The 25996-nt window shown below is 45.6% G+C and overlaps 2 protein-coding genes across 5 annotated transcripts in view; both read right to left on the reverse strand.

Moving 5' to 3' along the window:
- LOC126511205 (zinc finger protein 431-like) overlaps positions 1-6431 on the reverse strand; it is a 42404-nt gene extending 35973 nt beyond the window's left edge. For 2 of the 4 annotated variants that reach the window (XR_007594619.1, XR_007594618.1), the window contains exon 1: positions 6330-6430. Coding sequence is in view for 2 of the 4 variants with exons in the window: in XM_050158233.1 (XP_050014190.1) it covers positions 6330-6356 (27 nt within the window). In the remaining 2 variants the exon portion in view is untranslated. Of the gene's footprint in view, positions 1-6329 lie in introns of all 4 variants that reach the window. The other 2 variants (XM_050158233.1, XM_050158232.1) reach the window with 1 other exon arrangement.
- Positions 6432-21062: 14631 nt separating this feature from the next.
- LOC126511185 (BLOC-2 complex member HPS6-like) lies at positions 21063-24986 on the reverse strand. The gene is given in 3 exon segments (XM_050158195.1): positions 21063-22879; positions 22881-23061; positions 24934-24986. Coding segments are annotated over 3 exon segments (1938 nt in total). The 3' UTR covers positions 21063-21175.
- Positions 24987-25996: the final 1010 nt, after the last annotated feature.

Here is a 25996-nt window from a genome sequence, read left to right on the forward strand (position 1 = left end):
TTCTGGAGTCTTTGATGGAGTTGAAGAAAGACAGTTATAATTATAAAAGATAGATTAGATATAAAACTTCAGACTCACAAAGATAGAATAGATGATAGAGTATTTTCCTTAACTTGCCAAATGTAAATAGACTAAATATTGTAACTATAATTCTTGCTTGATAATTGTTTTGTTATATGTAATCTTGCTATATCAAAGTTAAAACCTTCCTTTTTATTTAGACAGAAAATGGGAGGTGATATGTGATTCCCCTCTGTATGCTGTGAATATGTTTTATTCCCATTGGTTAATAAAGAAACTGCTTTGGGCCTATGGCAGCACAGAATGGAACAAGGTAGGAATTCTAAGCAGAGATAGAGGAGAAAAGGCAGAGTCAGGGAGATGCCATGTAGCCACTGAAGGAGAAAGATGCTGAATGGAACCTTACTGGTATGCCACGGACATGTGGCGATACACAGATTAATAAAAATGGGTTAATTTAAGATGTAAAAGTTACTTAATAAGAAGCCTAAGCTATTGGATATGCAGTATTATATAAGTAATACAATTTCTATATAATTATTACGGGTCTGGGTAGTGGGGAAATGACCAAGTGACCTCTGACTAAACCGGGATATAATGAAGTTTGCAAACTATACAGCATATACAAGATTAATGTCTAAGTTTGATTGTCCTGTTAAGCATTCATGATTCCTTGACTACTAAGGGATCAAACAAAGAGCACAAATCAGCCTGAATGCTTCACTGCCTGAGGGAATTCAACAGTATGTTGGGAACTGGGAGGTATATTGTGACCCAGGGACCATGGACTTTAACCTGAAAATCCTATGACACAGGTCTCTCGAGGCAGTTAGGTCAGGCCAACTCCGTGGTTCCCTGCAGAGCCTATTGCCCACTAAAATCCTATGACCTTGACCTCCACTGTCTGCCATTACTCTCAACATTCCCATCTTCTAGGCCCTACAAGAACAGCTCTTTGTCCAGTTTTCTGATATCTTCAGCATTCTTATAAGAGTCAATATTCCAAGTTCCTTTGCAGCAACAAAATCCCCTTTGAGTCCAATTTTTTTCCAACTTTCTTCCCTGTTGCTGTTATTAAAGTATGCAATCCAAAGCAACTCAGGTAATGAACGTGTTTATTTGGTTGTTAAACCTACTTTACAATTCCTTCTTATGAGAGCTTAGAATAGAAACTCAAGTTAATAACTAAAGGCAAAATGTGGAACCATTGTTTTCTGGCTTTCCCTCTTGATTTGTCACTGTCTTGTGCTCAGGCTAGCTCTCCTATCCATCCCAAGACTGCTTCCTCAGAGATATTGCCCACTCAGTGGAAGAGCCTGAAAGACCCTCGGAGAAGACTTCCCTCGAGAGGAGACTCCCCCGAAGCCAAGGAACAGGCCGAGACCACACGGATGCAAATAGCAAGAGGTTTATTGGGTAAACACAGGTACCTGCGGGCAACAAAGTCTTTGGAGGACTTGCACGCCTGCAGACTGGGGGAAGGTCTTTATATAGGAAAGAAGGCGGCCAAAAAATTACAGAAGCAGATGCATGGTTATTGGTCTGATTAGAATGGGGCAGGGGGCATAAATGGTATGGTGACAGACATCCTGTCATAAATATCCTGCTTTGCAGCCAGAGGCCCTGACCTCACTCTGCACTTACATTTGTTTGTCAAGAGCCTTGTAAAATGATGTTACAGCAGTTAAGCTGGGGTCCTATATAGGGGGAATTGTTTCTTTTGTAAACTGCTGATATTTTAGGTTTGGCACATGTATCCTGTTTCCCTAGGCAAACACGGGATGTTCTCATGAGAGTGGCTAGCTGCAGGTCCTGAGAGGGTCCTGAGGGTCTCAAGCAAACAGGATGTTCTCATGAGAGCCAGCTAGCTGCAGGTTTTGGGGGGGCGGTCTGTAGGGTCTTTCAAGCCTTCCTATATCAATCAAAAATCAACACAATCTCTCTCAGACACCTTAATCAGACATTCTGATCTAGGCACACTCTCAATTGGTATTGTCTCAGATCACTCTAAGCTATGCCATGCTGAGAGCTGAGGCTAATTAGAAGAAAGAGACAATAATATACAAGAAGGTTTTAAAGACCCAAAGGCAATGTACTAATCATATCAATCACTTAAGCAGCAAAAACACAAACATGAAGATAGATATGCCAGGAAATGGAAAGAGGCAAACATCTAAGATAAACAAGAGAAAACTAAAATCGTCTCTCCACAGAATCTTCCCAAACCAACAAAAACTCAAGGAACTCATAACATGAGAAATCTGAATACAAAATTGGTGAGACCATTATTTTCCAGAAAATAAACAATATACTTAGATAACAATGAATAAAATCAACAACATAGGTGGTGGGTAGCACTGAAAACAAAGACACAAAGATATATTATGCTCCTTTAAATAAAAAAACTACAAGATTCTAACCAAAATCAAACTCTAAGAAATCACTGACCAGCACTGATTTCAGTTCTTTCTCCTTTACCAATAACAGAAAATGGCTTGGGTAAGGAGGGCTGTTCCACCAAAATTGGAGAGATTCACTTAAAACCTTCTCATGCCTTAACTTCATAGAAAATAGTTTTGAATACTAAAAAAAAAAAAAAAAATCTCATTATCTTATAGTAAAGAAAAGGACGTCTGTTAGGATCACTTAGACACCATTTTGCTCTGCCTGATTGATGATTGCCTGTAAGTCTGCAATCAGAGTGAGGAAATAAAAACATTATAAAACAAAATGCAAGATAACAGATTTTTAAAGAATCAGTGGACACCTAAAGCAACTTGTTTTACTCTAATTGCTTTATAAGTCAAAGCACTTTTGTTTTTGTTTTTTTTTAAATATTTATTTATACAGTATTCTTCCTGTGGGCCTCATTACAGATGGTTGTGAGCCACCATGTGGTTGCTGGGAATTGAACTCAGGACCTTTGGAAGAGCAGGCAATGCTCTTAACCGCGAGCCATCTCTCCAGCCCCTCACAAGCACTTTTGAAAACAAATTTGTTGCTATTTTTTGGCATATGTTGGTGCATGAGTGAGAATGTCTTCCATATGTATACAAGTAACTCGCTAGAATCGCTGTTCGGGGTGCTCTACCTTTTTGGAGACTAGAGATACCTGGTGGCGCTATCATTAATAAAGCCTATTGCTTCTTGCATCTGCTGGACTGGTTAATTGAGTCATGGGGCTTCTCCCTCTTGGGCCTGCACCCAAATGGGTGAGGGTCTTTCACTCACATCATTTTTCTCGGAGTATACATCTTAAACCTGGAAAATACAGTCATGATAGGCAAGGCCACACCATTTTATCCAGCTCCACTTTACTCGAATTACTGTAACTACAGTAATTAGGTTTAATGATAAGTTCAATTCTTTATATAGATTCTTGTATGCATGGTCTGCGGGTCCACGAAATGGCCAGTCAGCACATTTGTGGAACATCTAAAGTTGATTGCCTCACTACTCATTGCTAATGTCAACTACCGTCACAACAGGAAAGCTTCTACCCTCCTTCTTGCCCATCCTTTTTCTGTTGTGAATACACTGGCTTTACAGTTGGTCAACGAACTCAATTCTTACACAGGTTCCAGTTCACTTGTAAATTCACAATAAAGTCTACAGAAGCTGGAGAATACTCATTCACTGTTCTCTTTCTCTTTCACACAGGCCAGTCGAGGTCCAGCTTGGAAGGAGTTGCTGGACTGTCTTTCCAGCACTGGGTAGCAGAGGCAGGATTAGGTGTTCAAAGCAATTCTCAGTTACATAGTATGACGCAAGCCTGAGCTATAGGAGACATTAATATAAACCAATTGTTCTCAATCTTCCTAATGCTGTGGCCCTGATGTGGGAGTGTCATATATCAATCTGTTGATTTCATTGGTTAATTAAATAAAGAAACTGCTTGCCCTGATAGGTTAAAACATAGGTGGGAGGAGTAAACAGGAGGAAGATGGGAGGAGTAAACAGAATGGAATGCGGGAGGAAGAGGAAGTGAGCTCAGACCTGACAGTTCTGCTCTCTGGAGCAGAGATGCCATGCTCAGCTCTCCCGGATAGACTTGACAGCTCTGCTCTCTGGAGCAGAGACGCCAGGCTCTGCTCTCCCATGCAGCTCTGACCCAGGATGGACGTAGGCTAGAATCTTCCCGGTAAGTGCACCTTGGGGTACTTACACACATTATTAGAAATGGGCTAGTCCAGGTGCGAGAGTTAGCCGAGAAGAGGCTAGATATAATGGGCAAGCAGTGTTTAAAATACAGTTTGTGTGTTGTTATTTCGGGGCATAAGCTAGCAGGCGGCCGGGGTGCTGGGGACACAGCCCCGCCGCTCCTTATTTCAACATGGCCCTTTAATATAGTTCCTCATGATGTGGTGACCCCCCCACCTATAAAATTATGTTCACTGCTACTTCATAACTATATTTTTGCTACTGTTATGAATTATAATATAAATATCTGTAATTTCTGATGGGCTTAGACCAGTCCTGTGATAGGGTCATTTGATCCCCCAAAGGGAGCTGTGAGCCTCTAAACTGATATAAATATATAAATAAATAAACAGCACTTAAGAAAAAATAGAATGAAATTATTTAACTTGGAAACATTGAATAAATAAAGCAGCAATGCATTTAAATAAAATGAATGTTAAAAATAATACCAATAATTGATGTCTTAAAATGATAAAAAATAGTAGGAAGAACCCTTATCTAGAGTGACTATGATATAGAGTAGGCCCTTCCCTGATAGAGAGAATGCCATTAATAAGAGACTATATTGGCAGACTAGGTGTAGTATGCCCACAGGAGGTCAGCTGTGAAAGAGTGGGCACAGACCGACAATGGAAGAGATTGCTCAGCTTCCACGTAAAAGGGTAGCCACTGAGTGCTGTAATCTAACACAGGGAGTCACATTCAACTGTTTCTCAAACATCTCAGCTGACTTAACCGTGTCAACCAGGAGTGTACATATCTGCACAGCTTTGCTAACTGTAGTTCAAGCGACCCTCCCTAAATTGTACACCCACCAATTCTGTCTGTCTTCATTCACATGGAAGGAATTAATACCTGCAGCGAAATTACAGAGAAAGTCACTCACCATGCCCCCTCAGTCCTTTGTAATGGAGAGCCCTGCAGTTCACTGCCTTCAGCTCCAGTCTGCGACCTAGCTATTATCTAATCTGTTTTCTCCCGGCAGTGCTCCTCCTCTTCTGGTCTGAATGGAGGAGCCAGTACTCCACACGCAAATCCTTTCCCTGTTCTGCAATGGACAGTCCACTATGTGGCTCAAACTGGGAATTTTAGAAAGCTGTGGTGCTGCAGACATGCAATCCAAGGTTTAGTGTTTAGTCAAGAGGACAACAAGGGCAATGCCTTGTGGGGCTACAGACAGGGTTCAAATACACTTCAATAGCGTCGGAGACTTTGACTCCAAATCACTTTTCAAAAAGACTAGAAATGCCAATGTTCTAGAATTAATATACTTTTATGGCACAACAGGACTTAATGGGGTTGTGACCCTGGAATGGTCGCTTGAGCAGCATTAAAAGGATGGTTTTTTTTAATGGAGGGATGGGTACTTCTGCTGGTTGTAAAACAGGGCTGTCTCCGTGGTTTTGGGAATGTAGCTGGTTGATCCTGGGGAACATTTACATCTTATTCTAATCTCTAACACGTGCGGTTAGCATACCACGCTGCTTTGGAATATTTGGGATGCAGCTCACCCTTACCTGCTTTCTACTTTGTGACTTAGTGTTTCCTAAGAACTGGTAAGTCCTTATACCGTCAATTCTACTCTTCTACACCACAGTAGCAGCGGAGTGCGACTCTATACAGGAGATACTATTTACAAGCTCCACAGAATTAACTCCAGATGGATCCTAAAGCTAAATGTTAAATGTTAAAAGTGCAGAACTTCTGAAAGACAATAGAGGGACCACGGCTCTCCAACCTTGGCAAATCTGTGTTACAGAGAGCCAATACAAGCACTAAGGGCGCCGGCATTTCATGGTGATATCAACAAGGATATTTCAAAGCACAGTCCCGCTCCCAATGCTCTGCACAGACGCAGTCAGGAGAGTGAAGTTGCCCAGAGACTGCCAGTCGGCCCAGGAAATACAAAGAACATGCAGGACCACTCAGACCACGCCGGAGTATTAAGGACCAACAGAAGCACGCTGGATGATGCAGACCCAGGCAGGAATATACTGAACTCTGCATCCGATCACTGGCTACCACACAGCCAGAGGAAGATGAACCACACGGGCTCCCGTGACTCAACTAGCCGCTCCTCCCTGTCTGGGGATAGCCCCCAAGCTCACCATGTCCTGGCTTTCCAGCTTTCCCATGCCGTCTGCTCAGCTGCCAGCAGCAACACTTAGCACAGCACACAAAACCACCGGCGCCAGCTTCTATTCAAAGCTTGAAATTGGGGCCGGAAGGACCCGGCACAATTTCTGACTGACAGGTCAACTAGAGAATCTGATTGGCTAGTGAGGCCTGAGTGACAAGAGCACCTCCCATAGGTTTATACTGTGCTTAAAGACACAGTACAATGTTTCCAGGCCCTGCCTTTCATCTGAAAACCCTTTTCAGAATCAGCAGAGATGCGTTTCCATAGCACTTGTCCCTGCCTCCAATAGTAGACCCTGCTATCTTCCTGCTCTCCAGAGGCACTTCCCCTTCTCCTTGACACAAGGTGACTCACTAGTTTGCCACTTGTAGCCGGTTTGACTTCCAAGATTAGCTATCACAACAGTCAATACAGAAGAGAGGAGAAACATCCTTAGCTGCAGGAAACAGGAAAAGCATGGGAGTTACTTCCAAAACAAAGCTTTTCCTGAACAAAGGAAGCGTGTGGATTTTACTTAGGGAGTCTGTACACATTCAAGTAGATTTCAGCCTATCCCTAAGCAGACTCGGCTAACAAACCCATTTCTGAACATAATCACAACGTAAAAGCGAAGACATTTCGGGGCATTCGTGCTTCAAAGTCATGCAGAAACATATAAATTATAAAAACGATGGAAAGAAACGCCTCTGGCGTGTTCATCTTGTACCACAAGTGTTAGTATTGAGGCATCTGTGCTGGCCTGCCCTTGGGTTCCTGACAGATGTGTCCTCAGCTGCAGCCACTGGGAGCACCTCCTGCACACTTCCCATACTTTCCCTTTTAAAAGGTGAGCCTTGCCCACCTCCCACTCCCTCTCTCTCCCTTTCCATCTGAAAGACCCTAGAATTTCTAAGGCCACGAGGGAAGTCCCTAGACTCAATAATCCAGTCCAGCAGATGCAAGAGCAAGAGGTTTTATTTCGATAGCGCCATCAGGTGTCTTAAGACTGGGGGGGCGGGGGGGGGGGACACGACTGAGCACACCAAGCAAAATTCCAGCAAGCTTATATAGGCAAAGTTAATTACGTACTCTGCCGTTTTTAGAGCATAAATATCACAGGTTATTTGAAACAGATCAGGTAGTGACAATGGACAAAGTTGTTTGTTCATTCCATTTCCCAGATTCTGGCCCTGCCCTTCCCCATCTGGTCTTTTGTTAGATTACTCAAGGGGACAGACTATTCCTTTTGTGAACTGCTGTCATTCTAAGTGAAAGACCCTACAGACCCCCCCCCCAAAACCTGCAGCTAGCCAGCTCTCATGAGAACATCCCGTTTGCTTGAGACCCTCAGGACCCTCTCAGGACCTGCAGCTGGCCACTCTCATGAGAACATCCTGTTTGCTTAGGAAAACAGGATACCTGTGATTGGCCAAACTTAGTGAAAGACCCTCGGAGAGGACTTCCCTCGAGAGGAGACTCCCCCGAAGCCAAGGAACAGACCGAGACCACATGCAAATAGCAAGAGGTTTATTGGGTAAACACAGGTACCTGTGGATGACAAAGTCTTTCGGAGGACTTGCGCGCCTGCAGACTGGGGAAAGGTCTTTTTATAGGAAAGAGGGCGGCCAAAAAGCAAATTACAGATGGGGCAGAGGGCATAAATGGTATGGGGAGGGGGTCTTGTAGGTCTTTCAAGCAAACAGGATGTTCTCACAGGAGTAGCAAGCTGCAGGTCCTGAGGGTCTCTCAAACAGGATGTTCTCACGGGAGCAGGCCAGCTGCGGGTTCTGAGGGGGGGTCCTTAAGGGTCTCTCACATCCATCCCTCTCTCTCTCTCTCTCTCTCTCTCTCTCTCTCTCTCTCTCTCTCTCTCTCTCTCTGCCTGCCTCTGCCTCCCACCCCCACCCCACCTCTCTCTTTTGTCTCCAGAGGCTGGTTTCCCCATCCCCCCTTTTGTCCACATTCCTTTTCCCCTAATAAAAGCCCCTCCACGTGAGCTCTTCTTTTGAGCCACTTGTTAAAATTACAACAACAAGTTCTTAGCTGAAAATCAGGAAATGACACAGTGAAAGTAGATTTCTCAGGAGCCTGTGTGACCTGTCAATCTTGATGTTTGATCTAAAAGATAACTGTACTGATGCCCCAGTTCTCACCGATACAAAAGATAGAGAACATAAATACAGAAAACTTCAAGGAAAGGGCACTTAATAGCCCTGTGTACTCTGCTCTTAGATGAATGGTTATGATGAGCTCTGTTAACCTCAGAACAAAGCTTCTTTTACTTCTGAACTGGCTGGCTCAGCAGAAGACCACAGATGCTTCCATGCAAGATCAGAAGGAGTTCATTTTAACTGCCCCTGGCTTCTGTCTGTCTCGGGGTTGTGACATCACTGTAGAGAATTCCATCCTTTCCTTTTTTAAACTTTTTTCTTTAAATGTAGTTATATGGGTGTTTTGCTTGTATGTGCCTGTGAACAGTACTTACAGAGGCCAGGAGATGGAAGGAGATGCCTAAGACTGGAGTTACAGCAAATAGTTAGTTATCATGTAGGTTCTGGGAATTAAACCCGGGGCTCTGTAACAACACCCAGTGCTCTTAATTGCTGAGCCATCTCTCTACTCCCTCTTCTTATTTAACATTTAATGTCATAAATTGATCACATGATATTACATCACTTTCTGTTTGGGTAGAAAGTTCTCATCTCAAGCCCACTCTCCTGGGAGTTACTTCAGTACAGCCTCAACTGTTGAAATAGGAGCGGCAGCGCTGCGTCCCTGGCACCCAGCCGCCCGCATGGCTAGCTTATGCCCCGAAATAATTACACGGAAACTGTATTCTTTCAAACACTGCCTGGCCCGGCTAGTTCCAGCCTCTTATTGGCTAGCTCTTACATATTGTTCTAACCCATTTCTAATATTCTGTGTAGCCCACGAGCTGGCTTACCAGGGAGGATCTTAACCTACGTCTGTCTGGAGTGGGAGAATCATGGCGACTCTTACTCAGCTTCTTTTTCCCAGAATTCTCTTCTGTCTACTCCGCCTACCTAATTTTCTGTCCTATGAGGGCCGAGGCAGTTTCTTTATTAATAAGAAATCACTCCCACATCACTCAACCCCCAAGAAAGCCTACCAAATGATGACCCCTCCTCAGAGATGCCCAAGACCACTCCCACGGGGTATATAAACAGCAACCCAGAGAACAAACATATGGTTTTTTGGTCTCCCTTCCCATTTTCACCTGAGAGCACCACTTTCATTAAACCTGGGCTTTTTCTAATTTGGTTTGATTTGGATTATTGTGTCAGTACAGAGGTTTGTTGGGGCACAAAAACATCTCATCTGGAGCTTCCATCAAGGGGGCTGTTTTTCCCACTGGCCCAGAGCCATGTGTTGGAAAACACCTTTCTCCCCTGCACCTGCTCTCTACCAGGCTAAGATCAGCTTCGTCTGGGTAAGTTCTGAGTTTCAAGTCATTGCCTTAGAGGCCCAGAGCCTCACACAGTTTGGGCCATTCTGTTGAAGCTACAGCCATGCCAAGTGCCTAGCCTGACTTGACAAGGACCTGCCTTATTCTGGAGGACAAAGGCCTGCCTTGTCTCTGTGGGGTTCCTTAATAAAGACATATCCTTTCAAGGAATTTCTCACACCTCTCTTTTTTTGACCCAAAGTCTATCACAGTGAATGCAGTACACTAGGTTTTGAGTCCCGAGTTCTGGCATAGACCTAAAAGCAATAAATGCTTACAGTTCAGAGACTGATCTCCAAAATCCTTGGGCTGCCTTTTACAAAATCTTTTTTAAATTGGGGCTATCTGACACCTTAGGATCCTTAATGCCTAAAAGTTTTTGCCAGCATGAAAGAAACAAGGCCCCCATGTGCCATGGTTTCTGGATGCTGTGCTCCCGGAACTCCCCTTCTCTGCTCCCCCTCCCTGCTTCTCTAGCTGTTTGCATCATGCTGGGATTCTCCACAATGGATCCATTCCCCTGGTCCTTCCACACTAAAACTGCATAGGTTTTCCATCTTTATGGTTTTGCTCTCCCTTACAGCATCTGTTAATCTGGTCTTTAATGGGACCACCTGTGTGCTTGCCTGGCTTCTGCAGCCTACACCAGGATTTGAAGTTGGTCAGCTGACTACGGTTTCCAAAAAAAAAAAAAAAACTTTTGTCTGTCTGACGTATGTGTAGATAATGTGACCACAGTATGCTTGTTTTATGTCTGTGTGTGTATGTGTGATTGTTTTAAAATCTGTAAAAAACTTGTAACTCCAGATTACAACAGCTCTGGAAAAAATGCAAACATGTGACTAACAACCATTTTGGTTAAGGCAAAATCCTCCACGCCATCTTTGGTAAGAGTATGCATGTGTGCTGGCCCTACCAAGGAGACATTCTGATTCTCATATACTTTGACTTACTAAAATATTCCTTCTAATCTTCTTTCCTCTACTAGCACCAGTAAACTTAACTAACTGGGTAAACTATATGTCTAAATTGAACTTAAGACTAATTTGGATATACCAACCAGGTAATGGTACCCTGATTCTCAAGTGCCTTTACAAATCTCAGAGTATGGATTTTAACAAAAGAACGTCTTATGACAGAGACGTGCCAGCTCCTGCAGCATCCTCCAGCTCCTCCAAGAAGATACACGGTTACAGAAGACCTTTCACCCGGAAGCTTGCCTTTGGATGTGGCAAAGCCACCCACACAGCAAAAAGCCCCTTCCACCTCATCAATTTCCTGGACACCACAATGGGGTATCTATTATCTTATCTTGCCAAGACAGGTCGACTAAACCCTACCCCCACAGGAAAAACTTTGGGCCTCCTGGACTCAGGAGCTGAAGGCAAGCACTGCTTCTAAGACTGGTATTCGCCAGAGATTATGGAGAGACTCGGGATTGCCTGCATAACTAAAAAGAAAGCTGTCTCATTTCTGCTTACTTCTCCCTCTCAGATCTGTCTGATGGCATTTGAGGACTTAAGGTACTGGGAGTTCATTACTTCATTTGTTAAGTTTCCTGTTAAAAATACAGACAGGTGTGCCCACAGACAGGTGTGCCTCTTTCACGGGCTTCATAGCCCAGGATTAACAGGTTTTAAATGTATCTTTAGAGGCTCAGAGTTTCTAATTTTCTTTATCTGGTCCAGTGAAAACTAACAGTCTCCACAGCCTAATTTAACCCCACCCATTTTCAAACGTATTTTACAGGTCACTTCTGCTGTCTGGGCCAAGACCAACTTATAGAGAGCTCTCCAGACAATGCCAGCACCTGCACCAGCTCCTGGAACTTCACCATTGGTACCACCTCTCCTGGCTCAAATGGACACCTACCTAACAACTAAAATCTGGTTTTAAATGTCATATGCACTCTCTTGTCTCACTTGTTCACCCATGCCCCTCCTCTACAACCAGGGCACTTCTCTGTCCCATTATTTCTGAAAGTTAATGACCCTTCCCATGGCTAGCTCCATTCATAGGGCCAATAATAACATTCTGTTTTTTTCTCTTAGCCACCTACTGTAGAAGGAGCTGCGGGCAGGCCTGTTTTTCGTCCTGCCCGGCTCCCGCATGGCTAGCTTTACACCCGAAATAACAACACACAAATAGTATTCTTTTAAACATTGCCTGGCCCATTAGCTCTAGCCTCTTACTGGCTAACTCTCATATCTTGCTTTAACCCATATCTAGTAATCTGTGTAACACCACAAAGGGATGTCTTACTGGGAAAGATTCAGCATGTCTGACCTGGCGGCTCCATGGCGTTTCTCTCTCTGCTCCCTGTCTCCCAGAATTCAGTTCTGTCTTCTCCACCTACCTAAGTTTTGCCCTATCAACTAGGCCAAGGCAGTTTCTTTATTCATTATCCAATGAAAGCAACACACAAACAGAAGGACCGCCTACACCAGTCTACTCACTCCAAGCTCTCCTTAGGTGGAGAAGACTGGGCATTGAGGCTGCCTGAACAACCACCATCAATGAGATCCAGTACATGGGAGTCAACCACGGCATGAGCATCGACAGGAGGCACGTGATGCTGCTCTCCGACCTGCTGACCTGCAAGGTGTGAGAGAACAGAGGCTCCAGATTGTCAGAGTTGTTGAAACCCACTGTCTTCAGAGTCAGAGAACATGTATGGCATATAAACCACACTTCTGTGAGGACTGACCTGGACAGGAAGTGATGGAGGTAGGTCTTGTATCTATCTGTTGCCTTCATTGGTTAATTAATAAAGAAAATTGCTTGGCCTGATAGGACAGAAAATTAGGTAGGCAGAGTAAACAGAACAGAATGCTGGGAGAAAAAAGCCGCATCAGGCAGTTGCTATGATTCTCCCACTCCAGACAGACGCAGGTTAAGATCTTCCCTGGTAAGCCATCTCATGGTGCTACACAAACTATTAGAAATGGGTTAGATCAATATGTAAGAGCTAGCCAATAAGAGGCTAGACCTAATAGGCCAAGGCGTGTTTAAAAGAATACAGTTTCCATGTAATTATTTCAGGTAAAGCTAGCCAGGTGGCGGGAAGTGCCCCTCCGCTCCTCACAACAAGGAAGTAAGGTGTCACCACAAAAAGATTCATGTGAGCCAGGCGGTGGTGGCGCACGCCTTTAATCCCAGCACTCAGGAGGCAGAGGCAGGCAGATCTTTGTGAGTTTGAGGCCAGCCTGGTCTACAAGAGCTAGTTCCAGGACAGGAATCAAAAATCTATGGAGGAACCCTGTCTCAAAAAAAAAAAAAAAAAAAAAAAAAAAAAAAAAAAAAAAAAAAAAAAAAAAAAAAAAAAAAAGATTCATGTGTGCTGATGGGGACCAGATGTTTTAGTAATTTCTCAGTGTGAGAATTTCAACACAACCTGTCACTGGAGGAGAAAAACTTGAACATGGTTTTTATCCATGTCCCGAGTCTTATTCTACAAAAAAAAAAAAAAAAAAAAAAAAAAAAAAACTGGTCTTTGCCAAACCAGGATGCCCACGGTGACTTGCAGTGTTGGTTTCCTAACCCATTCCAGTGCCGTTTCTGGAGCCATTTCCAGGGAGTAGGACTGGGGATGTAGCTCAGTTATAGAGTGCTTGCCTAGCATGCGTGGGCCCTGAATTTTATCTCCATTAGCACACTCATGCATACATACAAACACACACAGTAAGTTACCTGCTCTTAGGTAGGAGTGTGAGGAGAAGCTGCTGTGGGTGTTTGCTTCCTCCCCACACAGTACTGCACTTTGTTTTCATGACCCTTTCCTGATAAGCCTCTAATGCAGTAGAGGACTTTATGGAACCAGGGTTGTAGAGCAAATCATGGTAACTATCTCTGAGTTCCTGGGCTCATCCCTAGCACCAAAAAATAAACTACACTGAAAGACCCCCGAAAGACCCCCGTCCCCAAGTACCCTGTTAAATTCTGCTAAACTGAGCTGAGCTATAGACGGAAAGTCCCCAGGCTCAGCTGATGCTAAAACAGGATATCTATGGGTTGCAGACTCGCTGACTGGGCAAAGGAGAGGGAACAATCAGCCCCCTGGGACACTTTATCAAAACTGTCAACTTGCTGAAGTATGCTTGATCTAGCCTTGTGGTTTTTCGTGGAAATTTTAAGGACAGACACGGGGCTGTCCCCAGCTTGAGCTAAGCCCTCCATTTGAAGAACCAATGAAATTGCTGTTGCTATGCACCCCCATTATGTAACCTGTAAAATCTTATAAAAGCTGCTGAAAAGTTTGTTCGGGGTGCTCAGGTAGCCAGAGCTGCTGTGGTCAGAGCTGCTGCTGCGTCACCCTCAAGCGCTTGTGATTAATAAAGAAGCCTCTCCTGCTGATTGCATCCACTGGCCTGGTTTATTGACTCTGGGGGTGTCTCCAAGAGCCCTTGAAACAGAGGGTCTTTCAACACAATGTGTTGCTGTGGCAGTCCTGAAGCAGAGGATGTCTGGAAGTATCTCCTTCTGCTCTTATTTTTTTAATGTACTCATGTAAGTACATTACAGTGATTTGTTGTGTCTGAGAGATATGCAGTGTTTCTTGTTATTTTACTTTGAAACCGGAAGCTGTAGCACTAAGGAAACAAGCTTCAAAGCATTCCTGGAAAATCAGCTAGGATATGAGGTCCCGGGTGGAGTGGGTAGTCCCTGGCTCTGCACTGTATATATGAATTTTCCTGCCTTAAAAGCAAATGAAATATAAACTTCTAGTTTCCTAGTAATGTGAGTCAATTTGAAGGACTGTGGCTACCAAGTGAAGATTGTCCAACATCATTAACATTGTGAAGAAGAAGAGGGGTGATTCCCCTAAAGTTTCTTATAGACAGGGGTCCTGGGCAGAGTCCCCTCTTACTGATAGCAGCAGGTTCCTTAGCTGCACCCAGTCCTATATCAAATCTAAGCCTTGGGCAGTACACCAAGATACTAAACTGGAATGTAAGTGCCTGAACTACACCCTAAGCTGAACTCTGAGTGAAGGGAGTGGGGTATCATCTGTGGTTCAATGCCCACCCAGATTTGGAGTAGATCAGTTTGATTTAATCTCTGGTGAAGGAGGTGGGGTGTCTCTGATGGCTTCTGTCTAGTCCCTTGAAGGGGTGGGGCAGGGGGTTGGGCCTCAATCCCTGACACTTCCTGTGTGACAGCATCACTCAGGGAAAGGCAGAGTTTGTCATGGGCACAGTACTATGCTGGCAGCAGTGGATATTACTCAGCAGTTCAGACGGCCATACCCTCTTCCATTTGGTCTCTATGTGGACCTAAGGAAAGGCAAGAGTAAGGGCCTTATATTAGAAAGATCACTTCACCTCCCCCCCCCGCCCCCCCGTCTCCCTAAAATAAGAGTGGTAGGGAGAATGGTAAGTTCTTTTCAATCGAAAGGATTGGTAGGGGAGGCTTTGAAGATTGGGTATGTTTCTATTTTGTTTGTTGTGACAGGGTCTCCTGTCTCCCAGGCTGTCCCCACACTAGCTTTGCAGGTGCGCCCTTAGCTTTATCATCCTGCGTTCACCTCACAAGGGCTAGGATTTTAAGGAGGGAGGGCCCCCAAGGACAATGAAGACAGCACTAGTCATTGAACCCAGGACCTTCTACGAGCTAAGCAAGCACTCTGCCAACTGAAACATGTCTACAGCTGTTGTGTTTATTTTTCCCACTACTGTTTCTTTTTCACCCAAAAGGCAGAATCTCCCTATAACTCACAGAGGCCTGTAACATATCCTTCTTTGGTGTCTTTGGTCCAGAATGGAGAGCACCACACTCAGCCTGAGAGCTTGTTCTCTGGATGGGTCCATTATTTCCATTTCCTCTGCCAACTGATCATCACACTTTTGCCAGCACCCTGATAGGTGCCATCTCTATCTGCTAAGGAATCCTGGGGATAGTTTCTAAAGCTAATCACATGGCTTCCTTGACTGTACACGTAACCCAAATCCTAAACTGTAACCGTCCTTGCAGGTTATTCCTGAATGTGCTTTGTAACTCTTGTACTTGAGGAAGGTGACCTTTCCTCATCTACCTACATCCTAACATGGCTTCTCAGCAATATTTAATTGTTCATATTGATGAATAGAGGGATTTTGAAGAAGAAAATGAGACATTTCTGCGCTTTTGTTTGGAAAGTATAATTCAATTCCCAGCATGGGAAGTACTATGGGCCTTCCAATCAAGCTAAGGGAAATCTGGCTTTGGAAGGAGGAGGTGCTGAATGGCTTCCTCTATGTTCCAAGAGAGGCACCTGGAAAGGGAACCTGGGCTTCTGGCCAGTCCAGGGAGAAGTAATTAGCAGGGCGGTAAAGGCTGTTCCCCGTGACATCAGCAGTGCCTTCTCTGGAAATGCTATTGTATCCTGGAGAGCTCTAGGAATCCCTGTGATGTCACTAGTGTTGTAGCAACACCAACTGCCCTTAGAACATTCATTCAGTGACTCTACAATTCGCCTATAGACATGTTGTCAAGGCTGAGGAGTCTACTTGGGAGAGAGAATGAACAGTGTGGAGAGACCAGAGAAGGGCAGAAGGAAGCAGGCCCTAGGTCTCATTGGAAACCATGGAGAAATAATTTATGATAACTGGAATCCATTCTGATGAAGTTTTGTGGTAATTTTTACCAGCTATGGGATTTATCTTTGTTCTGACAGGACACCCACAATCTCCCATCCCACCAGCACATTGTAACAGCATTATGGGGTCATCCGTAATGTGCTTGTTGCCTTCGGGGGAATAAACTTTGCTCCCCAGAATCCTGACTTAATTAACTAGAAGTCTTTATTTCTCATGTTGTTGATCAGAGATCTCAAGAAGGGGATAAGCCACCTTCCTGAGATATGTTTGGAAGTGAGTCTTCAACTTCCAATCCATGAAGTAGTGACTATATTCTAGTGAAGTAGAGATGAGTCTCTGGCTTTGTAACGAGGAGGTGATTAAGGTCTTCCCTTGTGTTTCTGGGAAGGCTCCTGGGAAGCGCAGTATAGCTTGGACTGAATTACAGAATCTGATTAACAGGTGAGGACCTGCTGCTGGTGGTGCCATTATTCCATTCTCTGGACCTTCTATTGTATTCTGGGGAGCCCTTCGTATTCCCTGTGATGTCATCGGTGTTTGGAGAAAACCAAGTTACTGTGGGGTATTCTTTCGGTAATCATAAACACATTGGCAAGACTGAGCAGGCTGCTTGGGAGAGAGAATGGAGAACTCGGGGAGACCATAGAGAGGTAGAAGGAAGCTCACCTTCTGTCTTCGTATAAAACATGGAGAAGTAAATGGTTCTAGGGAAGGCACAGTGAGTCCCGGGAAGGGGTGGGGAAGTGCCTGGAGGAGGCAGTGCTTGAGCTAGGCCTTTCAGTGGTAGGGTTTGACTTCTGGGAAGCAATGGGCTTACCCTTCTTCTCTGAGTTTCATAATGCTTGCCCTGAGTAAACAGTATCTGATGGATAGTTTTGGAGAGCCATAAACTGTCAAACCTGCAGCTGCTTTTCTGGGAGATCCTAAAGCTCATTCTGAAAGTAAGGCCAGCAGGAACAAAGGAGTGACCAATTAGGTATCCCTCTCTGGGTAGGGTGTTGCTGTACTTCATCTTAGTGGATTCCTTCGGTTTCCATGGGAATCTGATGCTAATAAGAAGGGAGGGAAACACCCCTGGCCATGCACCGAAGTCTCAGATATTCAGATGTTATTGTCCTGGCACGTGTGATCAGGACTTCATGCTGCTAAGCTTTAGGGACAAAAGGACTTACATGCATTACATCAAATATGAGGTGACACTATTCTCCAAATCTACATAGCCAAGCTAGCTTACGCCTTCCAGTTCCAACAAACTCCATTAGGGAGTGAGGCACATGCCTAACCATTGTGGTTGAAGATAGAGACATAGCTAATGGACACCAGTTTGAGGATAGCTGCCCTGCTCTTTGGGAAATTCACTGGGTCCCTAGCATTTCCTCTTCCTTGGGCTTCTTCTTGGGACTCTTCCATCGGGGTCTATGGGACTGATTCTGGGAAGGAGCAGTACTATCTTAAGAGGAATTCAGATACACCCAGGTATTGTGGATTCTGACTATCAGGGGAAAATCAAGATGATGACATCTGTCTGACAAGGGGTTGTGGTCATTCCTCAAGGTGAGTGTATAGCTCAATTAGTACTAATTCCTTATCTGAATTCTAAGAAAGCAATTAGCAGACAGAGTCGCAGCAACCTGGGATTTGGATCCTCAGGGCCAGCTGCCTTTTGAATTGCTCAATTGAGTGAGTGACCCCAGCTCAAAATAAACATAGAAGGGAAAACTTCTGAGGGTATTTTGGATTCTGGAGCGGATGTATCAGTGCTATCTATGAAGTTTTGGCCTAAGGCTTGGCCCCTGGATGGCAGCGCTTCACGATTACAAGGAATAGGTCAAGCAACTCCTCAAAAAAGTTTCAAAAATACTGAGATGGCAGGATGGAGAAGGACGTGAGGGTGTTTTCCAGCCATATGTTCTTCCCGGTCTGCCTGTCAATCTATGGGGACGTGGTCTCTTAGCAGAGATGGGGGCTGTCTTAACAACACAACCTACAAAGGTGTCCTCAGGAAAAACCACCTCTCTGATGAAAGCTATGGCATGGCCACCTGGTCAGGGCCTAGGCGCTTTGCTTCAGGGCCGGACATCACCTTTAACGCCTGATGACCAGGTTACTCACCTTTCAGGGGACCGTACTGAGCTGGGACATGTTTAGTGCGGGTCACTGTCCCACCGCCCGCACCCATACCTATCACATGGTTGTCAGATGACCCCGTATGGGTGGAACAGTGGTCCCTAACTGAAAGAAGACTTGTGGGCAGCCCATGCTCTAGTACAAGAACAATTACTTGCTGGGCATATAGTGCCATCCATGTCCCCCTGGAATACTCCCATTTTTGTAATAAATAAAAAAATCTGGTAAATGGAGGTTGCTTCAGGACCTTTGTGCAGTAAATAGAACCATGCAAATTATGGGGCCGCTGCAGCAAGGGCTCCCCTCTCCCGTAGCTACCCCCAAAGATTGGCATCTTATTGTAGTTGATCTAAAGGATTGCTTCTTTACCATTCCTTTGCAGCCTGATGATTGCTTTCAGCCTACCCTCTATTAATTTTAAAGAAACTTTTAGAGGAAGTGCTTGATGCGTTCGCTGATATGCAACAAGCCCTAGCAACTGCTGGATTGATTATCGCACCAGAAAAGATTCAAGCCATTCCCCCATATTCTTATCTTGGATATATTTATTAAAAACCGATGCAATGATTGATAATCATTATCCCCAACATTTTTTGTTAACTTTCTTTAAGAATCATCCTGTTATTTTTCCACGGATAGTAAAACCTAGGCCCCTGGCAAGAGCTCGAACAGTTTTTACGACGGTTCCCCAAAAGGAAATGGCGTGGTAGTTTCTCAAGATCTGATATCCCAAACACATGTTGGCGATGTCTCTGCTCAGGCAGCTGAACTAGCAGCCTGTATTCTAGCCTTGCAAATGTTTTCTGATGAGCCAATTAATTTATATACGGAGAGTATTTTCTTGTCTCATATTATTGTTCCCTTGAAGACCGCTCTTTATATGTACCCTGTGTCCCGTGTACAACAACAATTATGCTGTTTGCAGCATTTATTGTGGTCCAGACGGGATCCTCTTTTTGTGAGTCATATTAGAGGTCATACTCAATTACCTGGACCCCTGGATGAGGGTAGTCAGCTCGCAGATGCACATACCCGAATATTACTTGCCAGCCCCGAAGAAAGGGCTTCTAAACTCCATCACCTTAATGCTCAGTCCCTGCAGCACCATACTGGTTGCTCTAAAGTCTAAAACCTTACAAATTACCATCCAACGTTCCGCTTGTGCCCCTTTTTATAACGCACCCATTGCAGGAGTTAACCCCCGTGGACTTAAGCCAGTGACATTTGGCAGATGGATGTAACCCACCTACCTTCGGCTGGAAAACTGAAATACGTGTACATTTCGGTACATGCTTGCTCTAAAGTAGTTTTTTGCTTCATTGCATAGTCGGGAGAAAATTAAGAATGTGATAGCTCATTGCCTGCTGGCTTTTGCTTCAATGGGCTTACCACATGTTATTAAAACAGATAATGGTCCTCAGTCAAAATAACATTTTCTAGCTCCATCCATTTTCCTGCAAAATTCAAGATGTCATTATTTTTTTTCTGCTGTGTAGTACTCCATTGTGTAAATGTACCACATTGTCCTTATCCATTCTTTGGTTGAGGGGCATTTAGGTTGTTTCCAGGTTCTGGCTATGACAAACAAAGCTGCTATGAACATAGTTGAGCACATGTCCTTGTGGCACAATTGAGCATCCTTTGGATATATACTGAGAAGTGGTATTACTGGGTCTTGAGGAAGAGTGTTTCCTAATTTTCTGAGAAATTGCCACACTGACATCCAAAGGGGTTGTACCAGCTTGCATTCCCACCAGCAATGCAGAAGTGTTCCTTTTCCCCCACAACCTCTCTAGCATAAGTTGTCATCAGTGTTTTTGATCTTGGCCATTCTTTCAGGTGTAAGATGGAATCTCAGAGTTGTTTTGATTTGCATTTCTCTGATGACTAAGGATGTTGAACATTTCCTTAAGTGTCTTTCAGCCATTTTAGATTCCTCTGTTGAGAGTTCTCTGTTTAGGTCTGTACTCCATTTTTTTTATTGGATTATGTGTTCTTTTGGTGTCCAATTTCTTGAGTTCTTTGAATATTTTGGAGATCAGACCTCTGTCTGATGTGGGGTTAGTGAAGATCTTTTCCCATTCTGTAGGCTGTTTTGTCTTATTGACCGTGTCCTTTGCTTTNCTGTTATAGCTGACATATGTGGACAAGCTATTTCATCTTTTTTGTTTGTTTTTTCGAGACAGGGTTTTTCTTAGTAGCCCTAGCTGTCGCTGGAACGCCCTCTCTGTAGACCAGACTGGCCTCAAACCCACAGAGATCCATCTGCCTACCTCTGCCTCCCAAGTGTGGGGATTCAAGGCATTATTTAATCTTTCTAAACAGCTATTTTTTCCATCTAGAAAATAGAGATAATATTAACACCTTCCCAGTGGGGTTATGAGAAGCATTAGACAAGATTTCTATAAAAGATTAAGGGCTACCTAGCACATATGAAACACTCGTGACTGCTGTTCATGACTAACAGTGGCTGCTTTATGAACGAGATCCAGATCCAACCATTTCTTCTATAAGCTGCAACGCTTAGCCGTTCAAAATAACACAAACATGTGAATATATTTGGTATTTGCATGTATTTTAGAAATCGTTCCACGACAGACAGCATTGCACATCCAAATCCCGCTTTTGTCCTCTCCAACCCTAGGTAACCTTCCCCCTCTCTGTGTTCTACAAGTGACCTCCCATGTCAGTTGCACAGAGCCCCTGTCCAGATGTTACCCATGTTTCTGGTCCTGGGTGGTCGGATGCCTGGAGCGTAGCAATAGGTCCGCGGGGTGGGGTGTCTGGATCCCACAGGATGTCCTCATATTTGCTTTGAGCCAGGCCAGAGGGTCGCCCTTGAGCCCCAGTTTGTTCTAGGAGGGCTCTGACCAAACCCACTGTGAGAGGGGACTCTGCCCCAGGCTCAGGGAAAGGGTTGGCGGTTCCCACATCATCTGGGAGATGCGTCCTCAGTAAAAGCAGCAGCTCATCTGGAGCCACTTCTGGTGGGCACAGGCAGCAAAGGAGGGGGAGGTGAGCATCAAGGCTGCGGTGCCGGGCAAATTCTGCCAGCAGGAGCTTAAAGATCTCGCTCCGAAGCAGGGGGCTGGAGGAGTCCAGGGCCAGGCCGGCCTGCAAAGCCTTTTCCCACTGCTCCTTCTCTATTAGCTGCCTCACGGCTTGCAGCACAGCCTTGGGCCGCCCACTGCCCAGAAGCAGCTCTAGTTCCAGGGCCTCGGGTCTCTTCCCTTCCTCACCCAGCACAGCTAGGGCTCGCCGATAAAGGGGCAGACTAGGGCCTTCCGCTGCCCAGCCTGGCCCACCTCGCTGCTGAGCCAGTTCCACAAATGGGGGGAGTCACTGAGGCTCTAACTGGCATAGGCACTGACACAGGAGTTCAAAGGGGGGCAAGATTCCATTGGGGGGCTCCTTTCCAGCTGTTGGACCCCTCAGTATCTTCTTCCATACATCAGGGGGTGCCTGGGACCTCAGCCTGCCCGTCCTATCTGGCTGGAGCTGCAAGGCCTGGAGGGTGGCACTCCAAGCTGCTGTAGGAAGGGCTTGGAAAATGGTGTTGAATTGGACCAGGTGGTCGCCGGTCAACTGCGTTCTCAGCAGCCCTGCCACCTCATGCTCTGCCAGCTCGGTCCAGCCAGCCTCCTCCTCATCCCCGGCCACCAGCTGGGCCTTGAGCTGCTCCAAACTCCGGTAGTCCCGAAGCTCAGCCCTCAGCGTGGTCAACAGTGCGGATGGGGGCAGGTGGCCCTGGAGGATGGAGGCCAAGGCCTGAGGTGCCCGAAACATGCTGTTGTGTCTCAGCTCTTCTGGGGTAAGCTGGGTACCGTGCAGGCTCCGTCGCTGGTAGTACCCACAGGCCTCCTCAAACACCATATCCTTGTCTGAGGGTAGCTCAAGGCCTTGGGGAGCTTCCCAACCCACACAAAAGAGACCCAGGGCTGAAAGCAAGTAGAGAGCTCCTTGCATCTCCATGTCTTCCTCATTCTTCATGCCAGGGGCTGACGGCTCCAGCAGATGTACTTTATCTGTACTTAGGACCTTCCTTTCCAACAGCTGCCCACTGCTCATGTCTAGTAGTTCCAACGTGGAGCCCAGGACACAGGCTAAGGTGCCATGAAATGTTCCCAGAGCTGCAGAACCCTTTAGGCCGACAGGCGCCTCCTGCAGGGTTCCCACAGTCCGAGTACCACCATGGCATTGCACTAGGCTCACCTTGCCTTTCAAGTCCAGCAACAACAAGCCATGGGAAGATGGGGCCCAGGTGTGGACAGCCAATGGCTCCCTGGGGGACAGGAACCCAAGAAGGCCTTGCAGCAGGATCTGAAAGTCCCAGGTGTCTCCTTGTCTGGGATTCAGGCTTTTATTGTGAGAAAAGGCCAGGAGATGGGGCGACAACTATCACCTTGCTCTTGCTTGGGTTCCAGATGAGCAGGACATGGGCCACGCCAGGCCAGGTGGTGATAGTGGGCACCAGGAAGAGGTCCTTGCGGGAGGCTATCAGTCCAAAAGGGGGGCAGTGGTGCAGCAGGATGTGTGTGCGGCCTAGTTTGGTGCTTATAGGGAAACAAGCCAATCTTCTACCTCTAGCAGTAGTTGTCTTTCACCTCTTCTTGGGGAGCTGGGGAGGTGGCTCAGTGATTAAAAGCTCTGGCTGCTCTTCTAGAGGTCCTGAGTTCAATTCTTAGCAACCACATGGTGGCTCACAACAGTTTGGAATGAGGTCTGCTGCTCTCTTCTGGCATGCGGGCATACATGCAGGTAGAACACTATATATGTAATAAGTAAATCTTTTAAGAAAGAAAGAGAGAGGGAGGGAGGGAGGGAGGAAGGGAGGGAGGGAGGGAGGAAGGAAGGAAGGAAGGAAAGAAAGAAGGAAGGAAGAACTTGCTGCTCTTGCGAGGACCTAGGATCAGTTCCTAGCATCCATATCTAGTTCCAGGGCATCTGATTGATGGAGGTGGGTCTTGTATCTTATCTGTTGCTTTCATTGGTTAACTAATAAAGAAACTACCTTGGCCCTCATAGGACAGAAAATTAGGTAGGCGGAGTAGACAGAAGAGAATGCTGGGAGAAAGAAGCTTAGTCGAGGAGTCGCCATGATTTTCCCACTCCAGACAGATGCAGGTTAAGAGCTTCTCTGGTAAACCACCTCGTGGGCTACACAGATTATTAAAAATGGGTTAGATTAATATGTAAGAGCTAGCCAATAAGAGGCTACAGATAACGGGCCAGGCAATGTTTAAAAGAATACAGTTTCCGGGTAATTATTTCGGGCATAAGCTAGCCATACGGGCGGCTGGGTGCCGGGGACACAGCCCCGCCACTCCTATCACTACATCTGATACCCTCTTCTGTCCTGCATGGGCACGTACAAATCCCTACATCACATCAGGCAACTCACCACCGCCTGTAACCCCAGCTCCAGCGGATCTGAAAGGCCTGCCTCTGGAGGAAACTGCAGTCATGTGCATATACCCACACACAGACACACAGTTAACAATAACTTCAAAAGCTAAAAAATTTTAGCTGGGCGGTAATGGTGCATGCCTCTAATCTCAGCACTTGGGAGGCAGAGGCAGGCAAGTCTCTGTGAGTTCCAGGTCGGCCTGGGCTATGTAGACAGATCCTGTCTCAAAAAAATCAAAAAGAAAAACAACAAAAATCTTTCCTCTCAGACATAGCATACCTATGGAATGTGTGCACAACACACACACACACACACACACACACACACTGGGGATGGGCTGGGGGTTCGAGGCTTCCCTAGCTCTTTGGCGCCATTGCTACCTCTATCTTGTGAGACTCCAATAGGAGAAGGAAGCAAGAAGGAAAATGTATGGCTGTCAGGCCTCAGACAAAGCCTGCATTTCCAACTACAGAAAAGTACCCCGGAAGTCTGTGAAAACCTAAAATGAAACTATTATCTACCTTCAGAAATGATCATAAAAGCAGACATGTTAATCTACCCATCTGGCAGCATTTAGCAAACCAGCCAAACACTCAGCTGAGGACTCACGTGTGAAAAGGTTAATAGCTGGCCCCAGACTACTTCCAGATACTGAGAAGATGGACAAGGAGGCCCACGCAGTATACTAGGAACTAGGTAGTGTGGCCTAAACCAAATCTCATCTAGTTTTCAATGTGTCTATAGATGGCCCTTTCTGTGTCAGGGTCAGCTCACAAAAAGAAGGAGACCCACGGCAGTGAGTAACCAAATCTCCTACCCAGGTTCTCTGGCTGCTGAACTGGAAGATTCCCGGGTTTCTCAGCACCTGTCTGAGAAACTCCCTCCACACCTGAATTCTCTGGCTCTTCTCCAGTCTCAGAAGTTGGATTCACTCCTTGCACCTATCCAATTTTAAAACAATCACCTAGAAGAGGCCCTACCTCCATAGAGCTGGGGAGACGGCAAAGCAGTCAAGTACCTCAATACACTAAGATCTGTCACGGCAAAGGCCACTTCCGTTGTCCCTCTCATGTTCCGAACTTACGCGGGCATGCTCTCCACCAGAGGCATTCTCTTCTGCTGCAGGCTCTGTGCACTGTGCCTGCTCTGCAGCTCCCTCCCAGCACTGCTTTAGCTAGAGATTTTTGCTAGCAAGGCATTTTTGCTCCACACACAGGCTCAAAGAGGGTCACCTCGACATTTCGTAGATGTGACTAGTCTACACCGTCGTCCTAGACGAGAGGTGGCAGATCTGCTCCAGCCCTGACAGTAAGCAATGCTGTGACCTGGTCCGGAACCCACATAGATCAGTGGGGACACCTGAGCCTGCCATAGATGCCTGGCAGCCTAAGACAATTAGCATGCCTGTCCCTATGCATTCCCAGTGACTTCTCTCTTTGGTTGGGGGTGATCCCCATAACTTATACAGCACCTAGAGTTTGAAGAACAAAAGCCAAGAGCAGAAGCTGAGAGATGTCTCATAGTTCAAGAGCTTTTGTTGCTCTCACAAGGCGCCTTAGAACCATCTATGAATGGGGATCCAGTGCCCTCTGCTGGTCTCTGTGGGAACTGCATACATGTGGGGCAAATGCAAGCTCAAGACCAACAGCCTCTTTAAAAAGCTCTTTCCCAAAGTAACCTGTGCTGTCTGCTTATCATGGATGCTGGGTTGCAAGAAAAACAGAGGCAGATAGGCCTTGGTTTCCTGGTTTCTTTTGTATTCCTGTAATGAATGTTGTTATTGCCTGAGACTCCATAGAGCAATAAAGGTGCATTTCTCAATAATGTGGTCCTTAAGGCCAATTCATAAAAGTGTGTCTAGAGAGTACCATGTTTTAGGGGTAGTTAAATACATGACAGCAAGAATACAGCATGGATACTGATTCCACTCTAAGGTGTGTTTCCATGGAGTAAGCCATGCTACCAATACCCAAGATACAAATCTGCTGTGTCAGCCTGGCTGGCTGGGAACTCACTATATAGCCCATGCTGTCTAGAACTAACAGAGATCTGCGCCACCACATCAGAATAAAGAAGATAGG

The sequence above is a fragment of the Alexandromys fortis genome, unplaced genomic scaffold (genome assembly GCF_014885135.2).
Source record: "Alexandromys fortis isolate MF-2015 unplaced genomic scaffold, M_Fortis_MF-2015_v1.1 scaffold_106, whole genome shotgun sequence".
Taxonomy (NCBI): Eukaryota; Metazoa; Chordata; class Mammalia; order Rodentia; family Cricetidae; genus Alexandromys; species Alexandromys fortis.